The sequence below is a fragment of the Theobroma umbraticum genome, unplaced genomic scaffold (genome assembly GCF_002168275.2).
Source record: "Theobroma umbraticum cultivar Fairchild unplaced genomic scaffold, ASM216827v3 scaffold_147.0, whole genome shotgun sequence".
NCBI classification, from domain to species: domain Eukaryota; kingdom Viridiplantae; phylum Streptophyta; class Magnoliopsida; order Malvales; family Malvaceae; genus Theobroma; species Theobroma umbraticum.
Genome location: NW_018397259.1, coordinates 3,347,057 through 3,369,905, shown reverse-complemented (window position 1 = coordinate 3,369,905; position 22,849 = coordinate 3,347,057). Strand labels below are relative to the sequence as shown.

The 22,849-nt window shown below is 34.3% G+C and overlaps 1 protein-coding gene across 1 annotated transcript; it reads right to left on the bottom strand.

The window, feature by feature from the left end:
• Positions 1-11: 11 nt before the first annotated feature.
• LOC110414941 (RIBOSOMAL RNA PROCESSING 5) lies at positions 12-22,844 on the bottom strand. The gene is given in 41 exon segments (XM_021426351.2): positions 12-614; positions 735-818; positions 919-1,010; positions 1,013-1,148; positions 1,231-1,386; positions 1,519-1,615; positions 2,309-2,485; positions 2,587-2,951; positions 3,215-3,313; positions 3,496-3,679; positions 3,771-3,916; positions 4,461-4,521; positions 5,357-5,993; positions 7,550-7,685; positions 7,809-7,883; positions 7,999-8,152; positions 8,430-8,530; positions 8,645-8,728; positions 8,907-9,055; positions 9,143-9,311; positions 10,070-10,171; positions 10,280-10,354; positions 10,458-10,538; positions 10,693-10,799; positions 11,872-11,937; positions 12,021-12,166; positions 12,557-12,691; positions 14,017-14,153; positions 14,983-15,057; positions 15,152-15,337; positions 15,479-15,601; positions 15,687-15,800; positions 16,384-16,476; positions 17,152-17,223; positions 17,340-17,462; positions 17,560-17,678; positions 19,197-19,296; positions 21,086-21,259; positions 21,426-21,566; positions 22,125-22,333; positions 22,530-22,844. Coding segments are annotated over 41 exon segments (5,757 nt in total). The 5' UTR covers positions 22,699-22,844; the 3' UTR covers positions 12-506.
• Positions 22,845-22,849: the final 5 nt, after the last annotated feature.

Here is a 22,849-nt window from a genome sequence, read left to right as displayed (position 1 = left end):
AGCAGCTGCTCTTTTTGTAATTGTTCAAAATAAGTTCTTCTCATGATAGCTTCCATGCCAATAAGAGTCTTCAAATCTCAACGTTGAAGACTCCCCACGGCATTCCAGTTTATCATTAATAAAAACTCATCTTTCAAAAAAAAAAAAAGTTTGGTTGAATAAATAGGGAGGAGGGTTGAAGTGGACCTCCACATTTCTGGAAAAATTCCTCCCATTTCCTGTAAAAGCACTTAATATATATATATATATATGAAAACACAAAAAGAAGCAGAATGGCTTCAGAGGCCACTCTGAAAGGCATTTTCAGCTCATAACACACCTCAATGCAATTGTCCTTCATATCCCCGGTGCTCCCAAGGCAATGCAGCTGGGCCAACATCACTCATCTTCGCTCCCATCAAATTCTGAATAATTGTTGACACCTCTCTTCCAGATTAACTCTTTTGCACAGTCGAGGGTAAGATAACTACTTCTGTCGTCACTCAACATCGGAGTCCCAATAACAATCAAGTTAGTGTACTTTCGACATAATCCATTGCCTTCTGTTTAACGGATTTAATTCTTTCCAAGTCACCAAGAGATTTCTCATAATCGAGATACTTCTTGAATAAGAACTGCAAATTCAACAGATACATAAGGCTTAACAGGAAAGGAAAAACCAACAGCTTGTCCTGGAATATTATAAGCACACTGTAATCGCAACATTTAAGGGCCAAAAGCAAAAGTATACGCACTTTCATCTTTTTGGCTGGTAAGCTCAAGCTAATTGCCCTCTCAAACAGAGCACGGATCACATCTTCATCTCCAAGTCGAATCTCCTGTCAAGTTTGATAAAAAAATGTAACATATACTCACCCATATATATATATATATATATATATATATAAAACCAACAATCAACTGCTAAAAAGAGCTCACTTGATCAAGATAAATGCTCCACAAATCTGTTCTCTTTGGGTACTCCCTTAAAATTCCCTCAAACATAGATCTCCCTCTATCAGGAACCCCGATTTGAACTCAAGTATAGCTGTCTGTGAAATAAACTTAATGTGCTTATGGCGTGGAAGACATAATAAAGCACGGTTTACAACCGATTGAACCCCATCCTGCTGTTGCATCAACAACATCTGCACCCGCCTCAACCAAACCTGAAATTTTTGTAATATGTAAATAACAAGATATTATAAAAGTTCTGAAAAGAAAAAAGCAATACAGGAAATCATAAAAAACCTTGCACGAGTGCTTAAACTTCTTGGTCATTTTGTCAAGTAGCTCATCGGCCAACTTATGTTGCTCTGTCCTCTCGTACATGCCCAAAAGTGCTAAATGTACCTTTTTGGGATCACAATACTGCAATGCCCTTTGAAAAATTTTTTGCACAGCTTCCTGAAATAACATTTCAATTTAAGTTACGTTGATATGTACAAATTTTGGAACTAACACCCATACAGAAGCCAACCTTCTACTACCCCCTCCCCTTCTTTAAGAAGCAAAGAAGCATTGCAGATTCTAAGTTACCTCTGGAGGATTCCCATATTGATTCTCCAGATTAAAGTAAGCCACCCAGATATTTAGCTTCTCATTCTCTTCTCGAATGTTTATTGTCCTCAAAGCCCTTCAAAGAAAAATAATATTATTGAAGATCAAGTCTGCATAATAAGCAATAACAAAACAACAGTGCCTACAGTGCAATATGCATCTCTAATTAGGGACTGCCACTTTAATAACAATTATCTTGAAGTTGTTCAACCAGTTGACTAAACAGCAATGAGGCAAACCAAAAAAAGAAAATGCCTAACATAAGTTAAGAACTTGTAAGCATTAAAGCCTCTAAAATGAGTCAGAGAATGATCAAATAAATGAAGTTGCATGCAAAGAAAAACAAGTAAAATAACAATCTGAGAACTGAAATTAAGACATATTTACCCATAGGACAACGAGGCTCAGGATACAAAAGAAGTTCATCAGAAATATGACTTTCAGTCAGGCTATAATGAACCACAATTGATATGCTAAACTACAAATTTTGATAAAAAGACATGCTACGTCATCCATGCAAGCAATCATATACATATTTTTCTCAATTGAACATGATACAGTGGACTCTGATTTGTACCAAGTAGCTTTTATGACCTTGTTTGGTTGACTGTCTAATAATCTAGAAATCCTAGATGAGTTGTACTAAAGAAAAAAGAAGCTTGGCAAAAAATGAAAAAATTTCACATCAAATAAGTTTGCACATGTCATCAAGTCAGAATCTTACTTTCCTATAAATAAAAAAACAACCAATGTTTTAGTTAAACTATACCTTTCAGCAATAGCACGGGCTTTCTCAATATCAGCTGAATTGAGCATGAAAGCCATGTATTTTATCCAGACAAAACTGCTATTAGGAGAACTTCTAACAAGTTTCTCAAATTCATCAGCAGTTCTTGGTACATCCATCTCCAATTGTCTTTCCTCAGCAGCTATAATTTCCTGCTCCCTGCACAGAATATTTTTCAAGAGTAACAAAAAGTTAAAGTCGGGACAACTAGCCCCAGACTGGTGTAACTAAAAATGAATAAGTGCAAAGAAATAACTGACCTATCTTCATTTGCTCTCTTTTTTGCTTGTCTCTTGTTCTTCTCATCACCGGTGACTGCCTCATTACTATTTGCTTGATTTTGACTAATTAAAATATCCATATCAGAGTGCTCAATGTCATCAAGAGTGACCTGAAGTGGAGGAATCGAAGCTCTTGATTCTGCTTGAGCAAGAATAGAGTTTGCTCCATTTTCATACTCAATATCCATCCCAAGAGTGCTGTCTGTCAACATTATTGATCTTGCGTCATCTGTCTCTTCAACGTCTTCATCAGACTCTTCATTTGAGGGTATTTGGATATCAATATCATCAGTAAGATATGAATTTTTCATACCAAGGGAAATCCGGTGTCTTTCTTCATCCAACTGATAAAAAGTAAAAAAAAAAAAGGAAAATAATTACCAGAGTTTCCTTTGACTTTAAATGATGCTATCAGATGATCAAATTACATGCTAAATATTTAAACTCTTCCTGCATTATTTAATTCTATAATTTTACAAATCATAACATTCAACCTAAAACTAACAATCAAAACCACCACATCAAAAGCTAACATATTAATAAATGCAACATCACTGTAATGACAAACCAAATACCCTTTTCTAAAGTTTCTGAGAATTGATGCTACCTTTAATATCTTTGCTGTAACCTTTTCCCCTGCTCTGTATTTAGTTTGGATGTTATCAACGTGATCATCTGAAAGCTCTGAGACATGGCACAATCCAACCTGGCCAAAACGCAAGAATAAACATAAACAAATTTGGCAAAAACTGGTATTAGGAAGTTGACTTGACAAGCCCATAGCCTGCCAAATATACGTTGTTTGTCCAAAAAGTGGTCATAAAGAAATTCTATTGATTTTACAAATTTGGCAACTTTAGGAACAACACTGCACAACTCATTCCTTACCATGTTTGTGTGGTCAAGCGTGACAAACAAACCATATGACTCCACACGCCTGATCCTGCCTGAAACTATATCTCCAACATGCAGGCTACTAAAATCATTAATTTCAGATTTTGATGTGCCATAAGTATTTGATTTTTTTAAGGTAACTTCAACTCGTTTTGACAAAGGTTCGACTGCTAACACCCTGCAGCATTGCAATGATTTATAAGCAACATGAACAATCATCTTTCGGTCAGTAAGGATGACCTAAGGTGAAATTAAAAAAAAATAAGTACCTTCCAGCTACAAGCTTTCCAATGGGGAATTCCTTTTTTGGGTCATCAATATAGCCATCAGACAAATTTGATAGAAGAATTTTTGCATCTAGTTTCCTTGAAAGCAGAATAAAACATCCTTTTGGGATCATATTTTTAACATAACCCTGTCAGATCCAAGAAATCAATATGACCTTAGGGATATAAATTCAAACTGGCTGTCAAATTATTCAACTAAAGATTTAAAACAACAAAGTAAAATGCTACACAGCTTATTCACTAGAACAAGAAGTGAACAACTTTAGAACATTTAATTGCTAGTGTCAGAAATGGCTGCTGCAATGCCTACACCAATAAACTGAAGCAAATTCTATTCCTTTGGAAGGATGATTCAGATTTTTCAACCAGGGAAATCAGTCTTCAAGCACATGGAGTAATAGAAATTGCAAGATTTTAAAATGCAACCATCTCTATTACAGATTCCCATCAATTAAAAGGAATAAGATCCTCCTAAGAAGAAAGGAGATTGGGAAATATTGCATACTTTTGCTTTCAGACCTCACTGAAATCAATGCTCTACAGTCAACGCAAAAACAAGGATTACATGATTGTTTTTCTTATATGAGATAGGTATGAGACATTCCTAAAAAAGAAAAAATTGGGAATAGAAAACCACTTGGATTTTTGTTGGGCAAGTGTACCAAGTCATACCTGTATGGCCATATTGGGATAAAGATCCTCAATTTTTTCCACACGCTTGCTCGTAGAGTCCCTGTAAAGAAACATTAATTTGTATGTACCAAAAACTAAATGTGATGTCAGCCATTACCAATTACAGTGGAAATTTTGAACATAGCTCTGTATGGCCATCAATAATATACGGATATTCAGTCCTTAACAACAAGGTTAAATTGTTTGCAGAGATTCTGAGCTTTATTCTATCAGTTAAGAGTGAGAGTAAGTGTATGATTAGTTGTATTGATGCCTAGAAGCAAACAAGCTCTACCAAAATAATTGGGAGGAAGAGAACCCATTTCTGTACATTGTACTACACTTAGGCTTATTACCAGGGTTGTCCTAGAATTAAACTGAACTAATTCAACCAGAAAATCACTTTTTAGCTGAAAGAACTATTAAACACTGCCTATAAAAAAGGCACAGTAAAAGAGATATCAACTTGCCGCAGGAAGAAACAACAAAAACAATCAATTGACCATTTGATGCTCTATAATATCAAATAGAGAAAAAAAAAGAAAGTTATGATAGAACTACGCACTTCAATAATAATTTCCTTGAATTTTCCTTTAAAAAAGCAGTAAATTGCATGGATCATTAAGCTCCTCAGGAATTCTCACTTGTCAAGGAACAATATATCTACGTATAACATTAATGAAATGTCTGTTCATATGAATGATTAGCAATTGTGACTATGTCATACAAATGCGAATGTGCAAAATAATACATTTCATCAAAGAATATGTTTTCAAAAAAATTGAAAGAAAAAAATTAAAAAAAAAAAAGAACAACAAACACACACACACACACACACAGCAAATCAAGATTACTAACATGTCACCATGTATCATGCCCAAAAGAAAATAACTTACACATCACTGCAGAGTTCTGAAGGATTGTTGGGAAGCATGCCATCCAAAGATAAACGTAATGATAAATCAATGTGAATAGTTCCCTTGACTGAGTGGCTGATTTCTAGGACTTTGCACTTAACAAATTGCCCCTCATAATATCCAAGTAATGGGTCAGATTCCCATGTGTCCTTCAGTTCAGTAAAATGAACCCTACCAAAAGTGTGAGGACCTATTTGCACAAGCAATCCACCTACACCAGGAATTATTTTGGAAATTCTACCACCTAAGATATCTCCTTCATGAATACGAGCTGTCACACTCTCACCAGAAATCTTATAATCTGATTCACCTGTCCTTTTATCTTCACCATGAACATTTCGAATAGAAAGAGCACCTAGAGGATGTCGGACCAATCGTAACAGCTTTTTGTCCTTGTTAACATTTAAAACATGACCAGAAACAGCCTTCCCAACTTTGAAGCGTTCCTGGAACTGCTGAAGTTCATTAGGTTCACATGCACTATCAAGAATATATAGATGAGCTTTCACATGACGAGATATGGTTAACCGGGCCCATTCAGTGTCCATTTTGTAAACATAACCAGTGACAAGTTGCCCAGTTGAAAAATTGCATTCATCATTTGTAGAATTGACACCTGTTTCACCAGCACCAGGATAAAAATCACAATTTAGATCGCTGCAGAATGACCCAACAACCACAATCAAGCATACTGATTTTATGGGTAAAACTCCTCATATAGCTATTTCATAAGAGCAGACATAACTAGAAATGAACAAAGCAATGCACAGCAATCTTGACAGTTTCAAGGAAAATATGATATAGAAATATTTGAAAAACAAGTGAAGCAAGCAATAAATATTTTGGGAGATTTGTCCGCTCAAATAAAATAGATACTGTTATTCTAGGGAAACAATGACTGAGATGATTAATAACAGTTTGGGCTGAATTGGCCTAATTGTTAAAGATATGGCAGAAAGAAAAAATACACAAATGAACTAATCTTGCTTTGATGTTGAGCATGCTTATTTAAATGAACCAAGCTTGAGCCTTGTACCATTCTTCTGAAAGTTGCCAAACCAAGCTCAATAAACAATTAATTATTAATATTTATGTTATTGCATAATTAATAGCAATAAACAATAACTATAAGTAATTTGTGCTTGTAGTTATTATTTTGAATATACCAAAATTTTATAATTATATAAATATTGTTATTACTTTACTAAATGTGGCTTGAATGAGTTCAACCTCATACTCAAATACGTTGATACAGTAAAATAAATTTGAGCAGAGACAAAGATAAGTTTAGAGTTATATGTTGACACAAGCTTGAGCTTGCTCAAGTTCAGCTTGGCTCAGCTTGACTGCAACCTTGCCTAAAATATTCTCTCCTTTCTGAGAGGCTGCTGAAATTGTCTAGTTTAAGCATTTCGTAGTTGTGTGGGCAGAAAACCAGCCAAGAGAAACAACTGATGAAGAAAAATCAGTAGTGACCACAAAAATTTGGAAGCATCCAACAAGTAACCGATGGCAACAACTAAACCTTCTAAATATGACCTTAAGTAGATTGTGATTTGAACAAATAGAGGAGGCATATTCCTGGTAGAGAAATATTAATTCAGTAGAACTCTTTTCAGTTCATATGTAGAGGGGGTGATGGAAGCAGATAAAAGCTGTGTACTAGCTTCTAATGGACAAAAATGATGCCAGGCTTAATTCTTCTCCGCTGTTGTCAAACACAACAGCAACTAATGGCAGCGAAGAGAAGAAAGACAGACAACCAGAACTACAGAATTTTGTGAGAAACTCAAGATGATGCCATTGAAAAGGAGATGTATCAAGATATATTTTCATGCAAACAAATTCAAAAAGACTGCAGCAGCAAAAATAAAATATTTGGAGTGTTATAAAACCACAAGAAATATTAGAAGGAACAAAGTGCAAAGATTCCTAAGCTCAGAAAAGATAAGAATTGGTAAAACAAAAAATGGTTTGCCAGACATAGGAATGCTGACAGGGCAAAATAACAAAGGACAAGAAAGGATTCTGCAGCTGACCCAACCATTCACAACAAAGCTTGGAAAAATGTCAACAAGCTTCTGAAGTAACAAATTAAAGAGATTACCAAGATGGTAGATGGTACGAGAGCACACTAGACCAACTGAAGTTTCTAAGAAATCATTGCCTTACCAGCAAGCATTGTAGGTTTGATAGACAAATCCCAAAGATATCCTTTCTGATTAGCCTTTCCCACAACCCTTGCAGTGATTGTCTGCCCAATTTTGAAGTTCGCAAAAGGATTTTCAAGAACATTATCATCATTCACCTGTCGAAGAGAAAAGTTAAAATTATTATAATAACATAACAAACAGTATAAAACATGCATAAAAGGTCATTACATAAATAGTTAAATAAGTATTGACTAATAATATTAAAATATATATTTCACCTCTGTTATATGAACTCGTCCACGGAAACCTATGCCAAATTTCAATCTCAATTCAAGTGGCATAATTTCAGTAACCTGTGAAGCATTTATACAAATATATTCCTTGTCAGGACAAAAAATCCATATTATTCTTTTGAACAAACGGCCATAACAAACCAGAGAAACGTGTTCTGAAACCGATAAACTAAACCTCTGCTGAAACCAAGGATCCCACACTATAGCTAGACTTCTTTTTGGCCCTTTTCGAACTGGATGTCTCAGTAACCTCACTAATAGAATTAAGAAGCAAAAGCAACCTTCCTGAAGTTGCAGGGCTTGGAAGAGCCATAACAGTGGCAATAACCCTGCACCAACCATTTTGAGTTTGTTTAAGGTAGCTAGACTTGTAAGGCATCCATAATTAGCATTCAAGCAAACTACTGGACTTGAAAAGCAACTGAACAAAAATACCAATGACATCTATTTGTGAGACAAAGTACAAGCTGCTAAAAATGCAAAAGGATGCAATTAAGTTATGGAGGAAGTTAACTAAAGAAAAAGATCACTTCAACCAATTTACATACCAATAGGGAAAAATAAAGTAAAAAAAGGAAAAAGATCAATCACTGATATCAATCTCACCTCTGCCCATTCACATATTGTTTCTGAGGAAACTTCTGTGTATTGTAATCTGCTTTTGATGCATACCCTATGGCATAGTTATACTCTGGAATTGCAAGAACCTGATATAACATGAAATAAGTTTCAGATATATATGAGACAATTGCAGTAACTTCAGATGTATATGAGATAATTGCAGCAAGCTAACAACGGATTGAACAGCATTCACCACTCACCAAATAATGCTCTTTCACAATCTCCACAACTGCATTTACTGTCTGGTGCACCTCCAAGTCCTTGGAAGCTTCTCTTTTGCGCTTCTGGGATCAAGAATGTTCAAGTGAGCTCAAAAGAAAAATCTAACAGACAAACATATGTAAAAGGTTAAGGTTAATGTGTCAAATATATAAGACTGAGAAACACCCATTCCAATTTCTTTTCCCTCTGATAGGTATTCATCAAGGCCGCATAGAAATAGAGTAGGAAATAGGGCTTAACCTTCTTTTGAATTTGGCCTTTAGAACTTTCCTCTCGAGATTTATCAACAAACTCGGGCTTTAAGGATAAATCAACAAGGCGTTCTGCCTTGGCAACATCAAGAACTGCAGCTTGAACAATGGATCCTGTTTCCAAAGTAAGTCCACCTACTGAAAACATTACAAAGCAATGGATGTCATTGGTTGCAAGGTAATAACAAATCATAAAGATAACAAATTTCATGAGAAAGTACATACATTGATAATGTGTGACAAAGCCTAAAACATCATTGTATTTGTCAAAGCTGACAACCACTCCAATATCCTTTGTCTCTCCAATTTTGCCCTCAATAACACTGCCAACATTAAATCCTTCAACCCACTTCAACTCAGATCCATCAGAGTCCAATGATTGCAGCTTAGCAATCTAAATTCAACAAAGACATGCAAAGTTTATTATCAAAATATAGCAGAGTCCAGTGGAAAATATCTACCTCTTACTAACTTAAAATGAAAAATCAATGCTAATACCAGAAAGTTAAAAAAGTACTGCTCACTTTTTAATAAAGAGGCAACTAAAGGCATCTTGAACAAACAATAGCGATATTATAAAGGAGTGGTGAAAAGGCGGCAAGTTCATTTAGTTCAGATGTTGACAACATAATTTGGTTAAAGTCCACCGTAAAGTAAATTAGACACCTAAGAACATTTCATATTTTCTCAATGGAACAATGCTCCCTTTTGTCTTTAGACCGGCATCATCCACCAAGATAGGTATATCATCACTCTGAATTTGTAAAAACTACTTGCAAGAGTAAACAATCGGGAATTTGTTCGTTATGTAGCAGTAAAATGTTCATATACATATATGTGCATAGGAAGCTTGGTATTTTTTACTAAAGTATTATAGATAATTCCATATCAACAGCAAAATTATGACTAGAAATAAACACCGTGATAAGTAAATTTCAGTATACTTTCCTGAGCTTTCAATTTCATTATAAAAAGAAAACTATCTAATGTGCTTAAACCAGGCACAATAAAGGCAAACTTCTGACTTGCAGAAGAGCAACAAAAAGGTATTTCATAAAGCCTGCTTTATGATTATTACGTGTTAATACATACAAGTATATATTCGTGAATATGAACACAAAAATAAAGTTCTTATTCTGCCCATAAATATACCTTCTCTTCCAAAAGAAAGTATTCTTGAATAAAGCTAGCATCAGTTGAACAACATGATGACTGCTTCAAAGAAAGTGTTATTCTTGCTGTTTCACTATTTACCTGAAAGAAAATGGGGTTAGGAGTGTGGAACAATAAAAATTGATTGATGGTCACTACTTCAAATATTTAAAGTAAATTAAAGAATTCAGTTTCAGATGGTTCACTAACATCGAGTATGTTACTGCGAACAGATTGACCGACATAAAAGGCTCCTGATAGATCAGCTTTATGGTCATCCGTTGACTTCAAAATATAAAAAATGGAATAAAAGGGGGTCAGGGGATGTGTACATGTGTGTATACTTGCTGAAACAGATAGAATGAAAACTAAACGATATCAGATTTACCTTGCTTCGGGGTGAGAAACCAGTCAAACGCCCAAGAAAGCGGACAAAGCAGCCAGTTTCAATCAAATTACAAACATAACCCTGGCTCAGAAAAATGAATAAACATATGTCAAAGCAGTAAAACCAAAGTGTGGTTTAGTTTAACTGATGATAGCATTAAAAAATTCAAAAATAATGTGCTTGCAAACAAAAAACATGGTTCCTAATTAAAAATATGGGCAGTACAGTTACTTACATGGACCACTGAGTTAGGGTGGACCTGACTGACATCAGATGGCAGTTGTTCAGCCAAACTTGTGAGAGAGTATTTAGCAGAGAGTAAGATGTTGTTGCCCTCAATATCTACAATAACATGAAAAGCTTAAGAAACCAACAATTTGGAAAGGAAAAACATAAGTGAAAGAAAAGCACCAGTAACGGACAAACAGCACTGCAAGAAGAAAGGAGTAAGTTTAAAGAACTTATAATCTTCCTTTATTGAAGATGGGGGTTGAAGTGAAAAGAAAGCAGAAAAGCTAACAAGCACCATGAAGCATCAAACACCAAAAAAAAAAAAAAAGAACACACGCACACAGATAAATGCCGGTCAGACACAAACTTAGAAGTATGTTAGAATGACAAGACCACGGCAAGTTAAAGAAATTAAATGCTTTTCCATTGCAAAGAAGGTTTAATGACAAGACTAGTGCCTGATCTGGCAGGGTGAAAAAATTAAGGGTTCAAATACCTTTAATTGAGTTGATTCTCTTTATAAATAATAAACATGGAACTAAACAAAAATAAGAAGTCCCTCGTCAAGTGCATCTTTAAGAGATTATCATTGACAATAAGGCGATTAAGCAGGAAGCATTCTAAAGGGTCAAAATTTTTGCCTTATTGTGAATTACTTTGATAAAGCTTTATTCAAATAAATGTTCTACATCTAATTAGTAGAACAACATAATGCATCTGCACATAATATATGAGTTTTTCACAGGAAAGACCAACAAGGATAACTCAAGATACAGTTGTGAGTTGATAAATTCAACATTTTCATTTAAAATGATTGAAATGTTTTCCAGGAGGTTCAAGTCATAGTAGCATCTCAGCAGAATTATGTCCAACCCAAGGAACCACATACAATTACAGTCACTCAACTAAAAATCCAATTTTTTCCTTCGTGCAATACATGTTTTTCCTATGCTAAGTATACATTATTTTGAATATCACGTCCCTGAAGGATGTTTCATCCATTTTTATAGGCTTCCCTACTATTAAAGTACAGTTATTTATTAGTGAACAGAAAGCAAAAACTAGCTTAAATAGAAAATTCTTTGTCATTTAAGGTAGAAAACGTAAGATGATGAAAAATTGGAAGGAAGAGAGGGGGGAATCAAATCAAATATCAACAAAGAGCAGCTACAAACAAGAATACCTAGAACCAGCAGTTGATCAAACTTATATCCTGGCTTCAAGACTGACTTCAACAAGGCAGCAGACTCTGCAAAACCAGATTGAACATCAGAAAGTGCCAATACAAGACAGCACAAAAAAAAAAAACTATGAAGGCAAAGAAAATCTTACCATGATTATCTGCCAAATGTTCATTAGAAATTGTACCCTTCAAGTGAGCTTTTGAGTTAACATGTATAACTACTGCAGAAGGGGTAAAACTGTCAATTACTCCCGAAACAATACTACCCAACTTGACCAAATCATCTTCAGAAACCCTGCCATTTAAATTTTGAAGCAAGACAAAATAAGAAAAACACTTGTAGTATTACCACTAAACCTTGCAAGAGAAAAAGAAAACCCTTTCAGGTGGTTATATGTCAGAAAAAAATTTTTTGGGCTGAAGCTCACTGGATATGCAGAAATCATAACTACTATATGTATCATAGATCTATTCCAGAGCCATCTTATAATTAGGGTTAGTGCCAAATTGCCAATAAGGTTACTCCAGTGTTTAGGATGGTCTCAACCATTAACCCAGTCTTCAAAAGACAGTGAGAAACAAAAACAAGTAACAGGAAGGAGTACATGTGTTCAGCAGTAAGGTTGCCAACCGAAAAGATATATATTCATTTCAACCCAATATATCTGAACTCATTGAAACAAACCTCACAGGCTTCATCTGGAAACTAAGATTGATACGCCGTGAAGCAGGGGTAGAACTGGAAACTCTGCATTTAATAACTTGTCCCACATGATACATTGAACTTGGATCATATCCTGGTCCTAAGCCAAGTTCAGATCTGTTTATATAACAATGAGAATCAATCCTTAATAAGAGATTACCAAGAAAAAGGATAAGAAAGCATGATGAGCAATAATTGTCCAACATATAAAGTAAATCAAGGATAAAAAGCGAGGAAATGCAGGGGAGAAGCAAGGAAGTAAGTGTGATTTCAGAATTTCAGAAAAGGCACTCCACAGCACTTTTCCCCTTTGAAAAAATTTAAGGCACTGCACGAACCAGTGATTGAGCACCCAGTTTTTGCATTCTGTCATATTAGATCTATTACAAATTTAATTTTCAGCATAATAAATAAAAAGCAGACAGGGTAAAGGAAAATACAGTGAGATCAAGATGTAAATTTCTATTATGCCTAACAGTCTGCATCTTGCATGTATTCCATATTTTGAACAATCTGGAAACCTTTATCCGTCCTCAACTAGGTAGCTAAAATCCCTTCCACAGGTAAATTGAAACATCAAGTAGATACAAAAAGAAATCTTGATTAACTGTCAGCACAGTTGCAACAAATGAGAAACAGATGTATTTAGTAAATGGATATATTATCAATACTCTAACATACAATGTATACTTGACTACGGTTGATTAACAAGTGCAATGATTAGCAGCCACAAAAATTGAACCTTCTCTAAAAGACCTCAATTTTTTTACATTGAATTAATAAGCTAGTGCTACTTATAAATACCATCACTTTCTTAAACATCTGGAGTCATTACTTCAACAATTGCCTTACATATAGAGCTCACACAGCTGACCTGAACCCGGAAAAAATCCATCCTGATTTGACTAGAAAAAGGCAACAAAACCTTCCCAAACTAAACTCAAACGATCGAAAAACTAACCTGAAATACCCGAATTTGAATAGTCTGTTCCAATCCAATTTGATTTGACTTAAAAAATCAACAATTTGAATCAGAAATGACCTGAACCCAAATGACCTGAGTGTCAAACCTCAATAACCCGAATTTGAAATGAACTGAACCCGAAAATGACCCAATTCTCTTTCGACCTGAAGTGGCCTGACCTGCTTTGTTGCCACCTCTACTTACATACATTGATTCTAATATTTATTTTAAGAATCATTACCTCAACATGTTGCTTAATTTCCAAACATTATTCAGGAAAAGACAAATAATTAGCAAATCACATAGACCATGCAATATCCTCATCAAGGATGCAAAAGCAAATATTTAATGTTCATAAACTGCATTATAATCATGCTGGCAAGATAGCGAAGATAAAATGAATAATAGAATAGAAAATACGCAGCGAAACAAATTGAGCATATTATAGGGACTATAACGTTTATGGTTGGTGACTAGCCTGGGTGCAAATCCTTGGACTCCATTGTAAAACCGGACGAAGCATCCATGCTTTTCAATCTTAGTTATCCAGCCATGCGTTATAAATCCCTCAGTTGCATCAGCATAAGAACTAATAATCCCAAGTTTAGATTTCACCTGCAAAAGCATCCATTAGCAGAGTATTATTCAGAATTAATAAAATATTCAAGAACAAGGATTTCCATTGACTAGCAAGTTCATGAAATATGACTCATAAAGATACAAATTAGTTTGTTTTTTTTAAAAAAAAAAACACTTAAGAGCAAATATCAATATTGGCCAAAATATAAGAGCTAATACTAATATTGTCCTACTTAAAAAATAGATATTTGAAGACCAAGTTGGATTATAAAATCCTATTAAATTCACGGCACGGATAAAAATTAGTTACTAACAATGAGAATGTAAGAACAAGCAAAATACTAAGAATTTAAGGGAAGAAGACATATCCTTCATGGACCATCTAACATGGCCTGACTACCAGGAAACACTTGAAATCAGTCAACGAAACAGACGGTTCTTAAAGATTAGCATCCACACACATTCCAAGTGTGGGCAGTCTTTCTGCCAAATAGAGTCTTCTTTGTGGACAACATAGTGGCACCGGTTTTTATTCTTAATTACAAATATTTAAAATGGATCTGCCAAAAACCTGGCAGTAGCAGAAGCAGCAGAAAAGAAATATATGGTTCTAATGGAAATTCCACCTAAAAGCAGCAATAATAAGATACAAAAGTCAATTATGAGTATACAATTCTCCATCCAGAGGAATGGCATGAGAGATAGAGCAATGCGACAAGAATATTTTGCCCTAGTAATTGCCACTAATTTATAGAAACCAAAGTAGCTCAAAATTAACCATATAGCTTTCTTATCTAAAGTAGCCATAGGAGCAGAATAATGAGAAGTCTAAGTGGCATCAATATAAATAAAATAAAGAACATACTAGAGTTTTCTTGTGAGTAACAGTTATTCTCTTCGACTTGCAACCAAGCACCCGGAAGACCAATTCAGCTCCAACCTGCAAAGCCACACATGCGAATGAAAAGCAGCATTTGAGATTTAGCAGTAATAACTCAAAAGAACAAAATGAAATAGACAATATCAGAAATTACCTTAAACTTTTTTCCAGGTCTCACAATTTCAAATTCAGACATATGACGAATGGGACATAGTGCCTTTACACCACCGGGAAATTGTACAATGGCACCGAAGCTGTCAAGCGCAATGACTTTAGCTCTTATCACCATCCCAGGCTTCACATCTGAGTGAGTGAACACTTGCCCTTCAAATGCACTGGCCTGCTTGAAACAGCAAGGCAAAAAAATAAATATGCTGCAATATCAATTGACAATCAACAAGAGACAGCATCTCAACTAGAAGAGAAATTTTTCTAGACCAACAAATTGATGCTCAAAAGTTATTATCAGCAAAAAAGCAACCTTTAAAATACCAGTGGCAAGCCCTTCCAAGTGCCTGAATCCAAGAATTCGAACACGAACTTGGCTGCCTTCCTTGAACTTCTTTTCTAGCTTCCGGACTTCCTCTTCAGCCACATCAGATATCTAAAATCAATGCTGAATTACCAATGGGGATGTATATATGAATAATTCAAATGAAACACACAGCTGAAGCAGAAAGGGAACATACATTCACATAGGCTGGAGTTGACACTGGTTTAGATGGGATGTCAAGCAGAAGACCTAAGCCTCTATCAACCCTGACCACTTTTGACTGGTCATAAATCTCTCCAATGTTAACATGCTGCATATAAACACAAAACACATTTGTCCAGAACAGGCATGACAGGTTATTATTATAATTAAAGTGGCACATAACCAAAAAGAAATGAGATTTATTCTCAACAGAAAGTTACTTAAGAAAAGCTGGGGAGAAAAAGGCAGAAGAGATAGAGATAAGAACAATGAATTTCTAAAGTAGATCATTTAGGGAACTGGACAAATTCAATGACCATAATTACACAACAAAATTAACAAATGTATGTAAGTTATCAATAGCATGCATTTGCTGTAGGATGATGAATTATGAAAGTTACTTCTCACCCAGTTTCAAAGTCAGCAACACTAAATTTGAATGAAAAACGAATTTTGGGTGCTTCAAAACCAAACAATTAATAGGCAGCAAATCAAGCTGGAGAACCAAGATTTCTTTATACCAAATAAATGAAAATTGCATTTGGTTCAGAAAACAGATTTTCATCAGAGGTGTAACAGCCAATTCTGTGTAAATGTTATAAGCCAACCAATGAGTAGGACAGCAAACTTGCCATTTCAAAGGCACAATACTAGGATAAGCATAAAGAATTATATATCTTCAGTTAACATACCGAAGGAGGAGCTTTGTTGTGAACAAGATGAGGATTCAGGGTCAAGCCCACTGCTCTAGTTGAGGGATCAATAAACAGTATCCGAGCATTAATCTGAACCAAAATAAATGATGTGCACATAAGTTTAAGAATGACAATTTTTTTAACATTTACATGAAATAAGCACAATGTCAAACAAAAAAAGGAAATGGTTAAAAAACTTAAAGAAATAACAAGGTAAAAAGGCCTTGGGCAACTGAGAATGTATTTAGTTAAAACCATTGAGGGATGTTGCCAATATGTAATCATTAACAGCACAAGTCATGTCTGTAAACCAGAAATTTTGAAGTCTAATACCTACTACGCAAGCCAAGAGGAAGAATTACCAAATAGTAGCAAATTCAAGACAGTTATATTACGCACTATATTTGGAGGGAAATAGTTAGTGTTAACAGATGGCAATGTTCATCTCAAATTTTCAATTGTCATTTAACCTGCATTGCTTTCTACACCCTTCTACAAAATTAAATTTAACAAAAGAAGTACCATGAATCGTGAAAATTGAACAATTATTATCTTTTCATGCCCTAACATTGAATTAGGTTATATTGTTTCACTTAAGATGACAAAGTTAAAATACATCATATATATAACAAAGTAAAATAATATAATTAGTTTTAAAGAGCTATTTTGAATTGAGTCGAGGACATAAAGTGAAAATTAACCATGATAATCAGAAAAGAGAAAGGTGTTAATATCAACAAAAATTAGTAAGCTAAACAGAAGTACCTTCTTGTTTTGATTGTAATCATCCTTCCAGTCCTTAGTTGGGAATTTATTTTGTAAATGAAACATATCAACCTATAAGATTAAGCAAGTGAAAAAAATTATAGCCTGCAGCTCTGTACAAAACAAATATAACCTCAATTTTATCAACCTCCAACAGATAGCTTTCTGAGGAGAATCAGAAAACTTACGGTTCCAGTAAAGTATGTAAGGAATGATAACATGATCCCATTCTCAAGGATCGACCGAACAGAAGCATTAACCAACATGCCTGGAATAAGAAGATCAATTGAAATGCCCTTAAGATCCTTGGTCTGCATAAAAACACAACCAAAAAAAGAATGTTAAGACAAGGGTAAACAGAAGAAAAGCCAACTAGACCATAAAAAGAATGGCAGGAGAGAATCATACTACACATTTAGACACAGTATCTGGATTAGAACTCAAATAAACAACTTTGCGGTTTTTATCAATGCGCCTAACAACCCCTTGTAAGAATTGCCCAGTCCTCACTTTGATGTCCGTGATTTCTGAAAAGAAGACAAAAAGAAAAAAGGGAAGAATTTACTAAAAGTAAGAAAGAGTTAATGAAAACAAATGCATGGATATCATATTTATATGTGTTTATGAGAAGCATATGGTAAAGGGTTTATAAGATAAGTCAATCTACTAAAGAACAGAAGTTGGCATGAAAATAATTCAGTAAAAGCATATGGCACCATGCCAGAAAGTTTCAGAAATATGGAAAGAATTTACTACAATAAGAAAGAGTTAACCAAACCAAATGTGTGGATATCATATTTAAATGTGTTTATGAGAAACATAGAGTAAAGGGGTTATAAGATAAGTTAATCTGCTAAAGAATATAAGTTGGCATGAGATAATTCAATAAAAAACATATAGCAGCATTACCAACCATGCCAAAAGTATCAGAAAAGATGGAAACAATCAGTGGTTACAACTTATAACCTTGGACACTCCCAAAACCAAACTCTAAGCCTCTTGCTTTTGCAAAACTTTATTGAAGTATGAAACTACTTAAGTAACAACAAGCAAATATTTTAAGTTTTTGAAACCCAGGAACCAATGAACTAGCATACAGATTCTTCAAACTGCTATATTTTCTTATTGTGGATCAAAAAGCTTGAATTTTGCAATGAAAGATAAACCTTGAATTGAACATAAACTTCTCCCAGCTTTTCTTATATTGTCGTTATTGGCAAAGATCAAAAGTCAGAAGTCATACCTACTCCACTCTGTCTCTTTACCTAACTCATCACATTTACTAAAAGAACTTTAAAAGTAAACTAACTTAAGGTGTAAATTAGTGAAAAAGTCATTGAAACAACTGTGTAGTCAAGGTTAATCATCCATGAAAGGTAAGAAAAAAAAGCTTAAATAAAAATATTCATAATCCACGTAGAAACAATTTATGTAAAAATATCTAAACCATATCACTCAACATCATGAACAAAGAAAAGTGGTCATAATCTGGAATAAAAAATATATCTCAACCACTCCCCAAGAGTCCCAAGATCTATCATAAAAGGATTACAAATTCCCATAAGCATTTCATAATGAAGCTTGGTAAAAAGCATCCTTTCACACAGAATGCAATCAAGTATCAGAGAGCATATCTCCTACATTCAGTAAAATTATATTCAAACCTATCATCCAATCCAACTAAAGAAACTTCTTTCTTGATTTCTTGAACTTACAGTTTATTAAGTCATGTAATTTTGACAATAATCCTATCATTGTTTCCTCACGAATGGGAAGAAATAAAAGAAAATGAGGCATACAGTATCTAAAATGTATTTTAGCTTATAGCTGGCTCACATAATTATTTGTATTTAAAAACATTCATTAAAATCAAACTTCCAATTTTCTAACTTCATTAGTATCAGAACATGAACATAGATGAGAACTTAAAAAGAAAAGCAGCATCAAAAACCACAAAAATAACCACTTAGGTAAACAATATATGGCAAAAAAGCCAATTGGTGAAAGAGTAAAAGTAACAAGAATAGAAGTTGCGGAATATTTACCGGCTTCGCCATCTTTTGGTAAAAACCCCATGAATGAAGACAATCCAAAGTGAAGAATGTAACCATGATCTTCAATGCTTTTCACATATGCAGTGAGAACCTGTGACCATGCACAGTTAGGTAAAAAGCCACTGGATTTACAGCATATGCCAAAAACAACATCATCATGAAGTGAGTATAGCAATACAATACATTGAAACAAAAATCTGGCTTGAAACCTATGTCAAAATCAGCAACTTAAAAGATAACAAAATGTGTTGCTGAGGAACTGAAAAAAAAGGAGTATAAGAGTGAAATTGGGACATGAGATGGCAGATACATCATTGTACATCACATAAAAACAATAATAAGCAAAAGACCTCATCAAATACTTGAACCTCGATCAAATAAGATTAAACCAATTTCTGTTGGAACAGGTGTAGGGTTGTTATCAGGACAACTTAAAACTTCTAGTAATAATTAGGGTTGTGATTGTGCTGAGCTGAGTTGATACAGTCTAAGCTTGAATTCTGCTCAAAAGAAAATTGAGCTACTTAACTCAGTTAAGCTCAATTATCATTAACTTATATAACGAGCTCGAAACTCGACTTGACACCAGCTCAAATTCAAAATGAAAATTCAAATAAAATTTAAAATATATAAGTAAATAACATATTTTATTTATATATGTAAATATTAAAAATATTAAAGGCTCATGGGTTACTTGAACCAAGTATTACAAAGCTCAAACTCGACTCAACTCATTACTTGAGTAACTCGAGCTCGACTCAACTCAACAGTGAGTGAGTCAAATTTGAGTATTCATTGAGTGAAGTCTGAGTAGCTCATGAGTAGCTTGACTCATTACACTCCTACTTATGATGGTGAACCATCCTTATTTTAATCAAACATACATTGTACAGAATACGCCACTTCTAAGCAATTTCCTATTGTAGAAAAAACACTAAAATAAGGCACAAAAACCCACAAATTTCTACATGACATTACACTGATACATATGCGAACTGCTTATGATGTTTTTGACCAAAATATAATATAAAGCCTTCATTATCTATCTGACATCAAACATGCACCAGAAAGGCACCCTGAGCGCTTATTCCTAAATGACGCCACCAAAAGTACAGTCCATCAAATAATCACCCAACAAAACTTTCACCATAACAATTTTCACTCACCGGGAAGTATTATACCTTATATCCTTCAAACCATATTACAATCAAAAGCCACACACTGTCCAACAACAGTCAGTCGCATTACAATTAATACTACAAATTTTAATAATTCATTATAATTAGCATCCAAATCCATTCAAATATTTACTATTTCACAAACGTCTGAGGAACTTCTTAAATATTTATATCTATGCACTTTCATAGGTGTTCTAAGAAAGAAAATTGGTATTAACTTTTTTCACTATCCAAATAGATAATGATAAGGCAAACTTGCTCATTGACATTTCTTATTTCTTTGTTCTACCATATTCAGTTTAGGCAAGATAATTTTCATAAAGAAAATGCAATGTGAATAAAGAGAATGACATGATTTTTGTTTGATTCCCTGAAGTAAAAGTTGCTGTCTGATTAGAAGAATTATTTGATAGCTTACTACATGAACTTAAGCATCCAGCATATCAGAAGACAAAATCCCTTTTATAGGAAAAATCCTTCGTTTTATCATAGTTAACTTAGAGAGAATAATTTTTGCAAAGATGCATGCAATATGAGAAAGAGAATCAAACAATCTTTCTATCTGATTCCTTAAAGTAAAGCTGCTTTACAATTACAAGAATTACTTGCTGGCCCACCATGTATTTAAGCATCCAGCATATGAGAGGAAGAAATACAAAAAATTGCCAAGATATTCAATTCTCTAATGATTAATTGACATACCATCCCTTCTTGAACAGCATCCAAGGTGAAGCCTTTGTGCAATAAAGAGAGAAGCAAGGAAAGCCATATCTTTCTTTTGCCAGTCTCCTTCTTATCATCATCCAACTGCAGCACTACGCAAGAAACCAGCTGCCCGGTGTAGAATATATTTGTGAGGAAATTCCCTTCATTATTCTGGTCAAAAAAAAGTTCATTGCAAAATAAACTCAACAAGCCACAATTGCGTGCATTACTTACTAAGAAAAAAAATAGGAAGATAACTACAATGATATAAAAGAAAAAGGAAAAAGTAATGTGATGATATCTATCCCTTGAGAAACAGGTTTATATGCAGGTGTACCTCAACTTCATTACTGAGAATAGAATCAAGTGCATCAGCTGCACGAACTAAACCACGTAAGCCCCCTGGAAGACTAATTACAAGGTCCTTCTCATTTACCTCAGCAACAACTCCCCAGAGCTTCATTCCAGGAGAAATATTCTATATGCACACAAATAAAAAACTCAGTTGAAGCATTTACTAGATTATAAAGTTTAGAAAGGATCCTACCATAATATAAAAAAATCAAAGCAGAGCTGAGAAAAAACAATTTGAAGAAAAGTAAGGAAAAAACTGGTTATTTATAAATGATAGTATGCCACCACATTTCCAGAAAAATGACTCAAAACTCAAAGAACAGAAAATGCTAATTCAGGGTAAAAAAAAAAAAGGAAATACAAATTTTGCATTCAAAAAAAGTTTTAAGTTTAACTCAAATACATTGAAATCTAATTATGTTCCAATTTATCCAAACCCCATCCATTAAATAAGCCAATGCATCCACCTTCAGAAATATGCATGACCATCATAAAGACAACAAGTCAAGAAGAATCATTTTAAGCTGATAAAAAGAAATCACAAATTCAGAAATTACATTTTCACAAAAAGAACTAATAGAACAATTTCGTATAAAATGGACGTAGCTTATGGTTAGATGATAACAACTCAATACAAACAGTTAAACTTGTTTGGGCATAAAGTTTCTTCTTGACTCTATACCTTCAGAGTTATTTTGTTGGCATATCTAGGTAACTTGCCGGTAATGCCATCACCAAAAAGTGAACCCAAGTCATCCGGCATGACCTGGCTCTTCTTCCGCAACGTCTTCCTCTCATTCTTCTTTAATGACCGCTCCTCTCCCTCAAATTCCGCATCTACTTCAGCTCGGATTTCATCACGTTCTCGTTTGCTCAAAGAACTTCCCCCGCCTGTCAAATCTCCAGTTAGTAATTACTTAGCTAAAATAAATTAACAGTCAATATTAAATTTCAATTCTTTCTTTTAAAATTCAAGTAAAATTTATCACTCCTTTTTTAGACAATTACTCATCTTCTTTCATTCTGTTTTTGTTAAGAACTCAAATTTTCTCGGTGACCGAACAGAAAGTTGAAGGAGAAGAAGAACCTCTAGGGAAGTCAGGGACATCATCTTCGAGCTGCAAAGCGACTGCCTCAGACTTAACGGCGTCGTTTGAATCCTTCCTCACTTTAAACTGTTTATTGGACGCTTTATTGAACTTTGGTTTCCCTCCTTTGGATTTTTTCTTCTGAGATTTCTTCGTAGGCGCTGCCATTTCTCGTTAACAAAAAGGAAAATCAGAAACCCTAACCAAAAAGCACGGGCTTCGATTAAGAAAAGAAAACTACCGAATTTTTGAAAATTTTGTATATTTTTTGGGATTTTGAAATATGGAGGAGGAGACAAAAGGGTTTAGAGAGGTTTAA